This window comes from Trachymyrmex cornetzi, unplaced genomic scaffold (assembly GCF_001594075.2).
Source record: "Trachymyrmex cornetzi isolate Tcor2-1 unplaced genomic scaffold, Tcor1.1 scaffold21, whole genome shotgun sequence".
NCBI classification, from domain to species: domain Eukaryota; kingdom Metazoa; phylum Arthropoda; class Insecta; order Hymenoptera; family Formicidae; genus Trachymyrmex; species Trachymyrmex cornetzi.
Genome location: NW_017296741.1, coordinates 2,561,710 through 2,567,081, shown reverse-complemented (window position 1 = coordinate 2,567,081; position 5,372 = coordinate 2,561,710). Strand labels below are relative to the sequence as shown.

The window sequence follows — 5,372 nt, the reverse complement described above, 5'->3', positions numbered from 1 at the left end:
ATATAAAAATGTCGAGAGTATAATACTTGATAATTTTAAATTAGCGATTCACTAATCACGGAATTGACATTTCACGCATTCAGATATGATGATATGACAAGTAAGGTAAAGATATCAGCAACTTTAAGATTATCATACAAATATGCAATGATATTTTTATTAAGAAATCTTACTTCTATACGAAATCTATTTGTAAGTACATTAGGTTCCCATAGTATCAGAACCACAAACTATCAATTCAATAGTAGAAATATTACATGTGTCAAAATAAATTCATAATCATGTTCGTTTGCTTCATATGATAAACATTTTTGTGATAATAACAGTAAATAAACTATTTTTTACATGAAAATTAAATATATTGATGAAGCAAAGATTAAACATATCTATTTAACTGACAATATAACGACACCGACACTAATTAAACCTGAGGCATAATCGAGAAGTACAGACAGTGAAATCTATTCCTCGTTTCTGTGCTTCTCGGTTATATCTCGGGTTTTACAGAACCGGAGTACCGCCAGTACCGGGCCGTTTCCCCGAACCGGCTGTCCACGTTCCGCGGAACCGGCGCGGCGGTCGATTCCGACGGGTACTCGCGCGACGTACTACACGTGAGAACGAAAGAAAGAGAGAGAGAGAGGGAGAAGGAGAGGGACTCTTGTTCGCTCACCTCCAACATCCATTCGGCGACTATCTTGCGCATGAGCGGCGAGATGTCCCTCTGCACGCACTCAAAGTATGACCGGCTCGGCGCGTAGCGCTCCTCGGTCTGTAGGAGATTCTGCAGGACCCGGTCGTCGCCCAGGAGAGCAGGATCGGCGTACGCCCGGCACTCGGTCTCTGTCGTCTCGCAGCACAGAAGATCCATGACGGGCGAGAGATCGCACCAACTATAATATAGCTTCTCACTGCTTCTCTCTCCGGCTTCTTCCCCCCGTACTACTGCAGGGTTCCTCGGGACACGTACCGGATGTGTTCCGTCCACGTGCTCCCTCCAAGAATCTCAGAGACTGACGGATCCCCGGATGAGAGAACGAGAGAGGAAGAGAGAGAGAGACAGAAGGGGGACACTCAACACCTTTTTCACAGCGAAACGAGGCAGAGACGGGCTGATCACTCACCTCGCGACGAGTCGCGAAACGTCGATGACGACTGCGCACAACACGCGTGGATGTATGCGCGAGCGTGTTTGCGTGTGCACGGGCCAAAGTCGCAACTGCGACGATGATGTGAGCGAGCGAGCGAAAGAGAGAAAGAGGCGTGTTCGTTCGTTCGTTCGTTCGTTCGATTAGTTTCTCACGTACCTAGACATTTTCTTCACTTTTCCGAAAAGATACTTTCTCTCTCTCTCTCTTTCTTTCTTCGCCGATGAAGAACCGTGGATATTCTTCTTTCCTCCTCGTCGATATTTGCTTTCCACACGTGTTATTCCGCGAATCAAAGCACAAAAAGCGTAATAAATAATACGTTTGCGAAGACGCACGCTGCGCGCTCGGAGGTTCCTTAATAAATAAGCGTAGTGCGTGTTTTTTTTTTTCCAGCCGGTGCCACTTAGAAGTAATTTTGTCGCGCGATTCGCGTTTGTCGAAGTTCGCGGAGCGACTAGTACGTTTCGTTTCCCGAGGGAATCATGAGAAAAGGAGGAGAGAGAGAGAGAGAGAGGGGTGGGCAAGACGCTTCGATCGGCACAGGAGAGAAACGGTGATGTTCTTGTTTTTTCGTTCTGTTCTTTTTACAGACCGACGCGCGAGGAACAAACGGTTTCCCTCTTTCGGAGTGCCGGCCGAGCCCAAGTCGCCAGTCCGTTCGCGTACGATTTAAATGTCCTGCGAGATACGAGGAGCGCGAGAATCCCTCTCCACTTTCTCACGATCCGACACTGGTGACTTATCAGGTCAGAATGCCGGCGAGTTTAGTTGCACAGCTGCCCTGTAGGGCCGTAGCCGACGATTTCTCCCCCACTCGCGCGGCGCCACTGATCACGTGACCCGTACCGGCAATCCCCCCCTCCGCCCCACCAGCGCGGCGCCAGCGTGTCACATGGAACGTAACCGGTAACCGTTCCCCACCACGTTTAGGCCGCCGCCGCGCCGGTGCGGCCGACGGCCGTGGCCGGTGGCGCCGGTTTAGTCGAGAAAGAGCGGTACAGCGGGGAGGATTGGGGGTCTGCATCGTGTAAAGTAGCCCCTCATGTTCGACACCTAAAAGCTTCGACTACACATGCCGAAATTGTATCCGTTTATACGTGGCGTTCAAATATACGTAATAATGGTCTACTAGGAACTTTCCATTTCATTCGTAAATACATCACATGTATTGTTTTATTGGAGATTGTAATAATAACAGTACAACAGTAGTTTAGTTTAATATTTGTTTTGTATGTTAAGTTTTGGTTTCGAATAAAAAATAAAATATTATTAAAATATATCGAATAAAATAAAATAGTATTAAAGTTATATACAATAAAAACTGTATGAAACTTAGAGAGGAAAATATGAAAGAAAAAAAGGATATGTGAAAAAGTGAAAATATAAAGATCAAATCTGAAGTAATAGAAACAATTAAAATTTTTTAGTTGAAAGAGAAAAAGTGTCGTAAAAAGACAGTTTGAAACAATACTTCACGTGTTCTTAGAATACAGCAACCTGTTGCTAACGGTGGCAAACGAGTACCTAGTACTCGGTAATCCAAGTCATAGAATCACTCATATCTTTTATAGAGGTTTTAATTACACAGCTGTAATACTTTTGATACTTTTTCATGAAAAATTGAACAGGCAAAGAAATTCCTCCTTTGTATTAACAGTTCCTCTTAATAAAAACATCTTGACTGTTTTTTCAAGCATTTAAAAAATACTAATATCAAGTGTTTCACGTAGCTATTTTAGAAAATTGTGAAACTGTTTATGTCTCCTGAAAGTCTAGACATGTTAGAATTTTCACAATCGATTTTTAATTAATTCGCGCGAACCGGGCAACATTAGCTCCGGCTTAGAAATATTCACAAAGTTATGCGTTTTCTTCGTGAGAAAGTTAAATATCGTATTTTTAACACTCGCTCGGTTCTATCGGCCTTGGGCCCCGTTTGTACACGACCCAACACTGAACGAACGAAGCAGCTCGGTCGACTTCGGTCCCATTCGCTTTCGTTCGTTCATCCGAGACATCGGAGTTCCTCCACGTTTTGCTCTTCGCCGACGAGCCTCTCCGAGCTCAGCTCTCGGCGAACTTGCTTCTCGTTGTTGTCGTTCTATCGTGAGAACCCGAATTATCAAGGACAAAACTCTCTAAAGATCTCTATAGAAAGCTTATAACAAAATGTTTTTCCTAAAATCGAGGAAATGACATGATGTGACGATATCTAAGTATATTTTTTAGATTGGGGCGACGTTGTGATTTATTAGATCTATTTTTATAGTTAAACTGGTATACACTTTTTGTATTTAGAGCGAAATAGGTATACATTGTTAAATTTATAATGTTAAATTATATATTTAATTTAAACCATTTTTAGTTATTTTTGCACTGAGAAAAATGTTCTAGTTGTAACAAGAAGTACAAGCGGAAGAAATTATGATCACATGAATAAAAATTTTGATTATTGTGGTTGGATTTCTGGTTATCTCAATGACTAGAATGTTTGATAGATTTAATTATAAGTCTGATTTATACCTTTTTTAGTTGAATCTACCAGAAGTCCGATTTAATACAACAAAACTTTTTTCAGTGTATAGATCGCCACTGTTCCTACATTCAATATATCGTTAATTTAACTTTAAAACAATGAAATTGTTGGTGTTAAAAATTGAATTCAAGAAATGTATTAGTTTGACACTCAAATTTATTATACTTTGGCTTTCATTTTCTGTCGGAAGAAAAATTCGCCTAATAAGTAAAATTCCTTTCTCTTCGAATCACTAACATAGAGAAGCTTCGAAGTGGATTGTTTAGACATTCTTATCAGATTTTATAAATAATGAAAAAGTCTCAAGAAAGAGAAAAAGAAGAAAAAGGAGAGAGTAACAAAGATAAAAAAATTTAATTTTTATTTATACGTATCTATTATTAATAAATTTGAAGTTTATTTTTTTTAAGTAAAATGACTGAGTTTTACGCTTTTTTCATGACTTAGTTCTTAACATGTATCCCGTAATTTTGGTATAATAAAATTTAAATTAAATTAAATTAAATTAAAACTTGCATCAAATAAAGTTAATATTAATGATATCATAAATCTGATAATTTTTCTTGTAGTTGATTACAAATATGATACATTAATATTATTATCAAGAAGCGATAGAATTCAAAGTATTTAATGAATCCGGCTGGATGAATAACTTATACGTCATTTTTTACACGTATCGAGCATAAATCTTATTAAAATTCCTTAAACTCCTACTTTTACGTTATTCGCCGATTTGAGAGATTCTTTGAGCGTACGTGAGTAACGTGGACAAGCGAGGGTCGCTTCCGGCGAATAATTCGAAGTGATCGACTGTGAGAGAAGCGAGAACGAAGGTAGAACAGACGGTGAGGGGGTCAGTGGGAGTAGAGCCATGTAGGAGATAAAATGTCCTTGGTGCACGAAACCTCCGTGTGGAGTTTCGCCTCGTTTACGCGTACTACGCTTTTACTACACAATGCGTACGCGACACGATGCGTAGTTACGGGACTACAGTTGGTTGCGACTCCCCGCGACCGGATGTGGCGTGCGTATAAGGGTACTACGTGCATATGATGAACGACGCTTCGCAAGTGCATCGTATGCACGATCGCAGACCGTGATCAAGATGTTGGTAATTACCGCGAGGTGCATAAACTTTCCTGAAAAGTAGTAAGTCGAACACGAACGCACGTATATATGTACGTACATATACTTTTCATTCCGTTACTTTTGACCGCACTAATTATATAGAAAATTGGATTCCGGTGAAATATTAGTTTTCATACATAATGCTTATATATAATGTAGTGAACAAAATGTCATGGACACAAAGCTCAATAATAGATACTTTTTCAGCTAATAAAATACATCAAAGATGCTTTGTGAACACAAATTTTACACCTTTGATGCACCATAGCTTAAAATTATTGAGCCTTGTGTCTACAACATCTTTTCTTCGTTATATTATAAACATTACATGTGAAAACTAACCCATTTCACCGGGACCGAATTTTTTATATAAATAATGAGAGATCCTTTTCTGTGTAACTTATCTAAGAGAAACGATTCACAATAGCGATTCGATATGATTTGATATAATTTATAGTTTTTAAATTAATTTTTAATATTTTAATATATTCACCAGTTAAAAGTAAACACCAATTAAAAGTAATATCAGTGTTATAATTTTACACTCAATAATGTAA

The 5,372-nt window shown here is 39.4% G+C and overlaps 1 protein-coding gene across 1 annotated transcript in view; it reads right to left on the bottom strand.

Moving 5' to 3' along the window:
- CycD (cyclin D) overlaps positions 1-889 on the bottom strand; it is a 49,599-nt gene extending 48,710 nt beyond the window's left edge. The window contains exon 1 of the mRNA XM_018505697.1: positions 674-889. Coding sequence (XP_018361199.1) covers positions 674-871 — 198 coding nt within the window. The 5' untranslated portion in view covers positions 872-889. The remainder of the gene's footprint in view (positions 1-673) is intronic.
- Between the last annotated feature and the right edge of the window lie 4,483 nt (positions 890-5,372).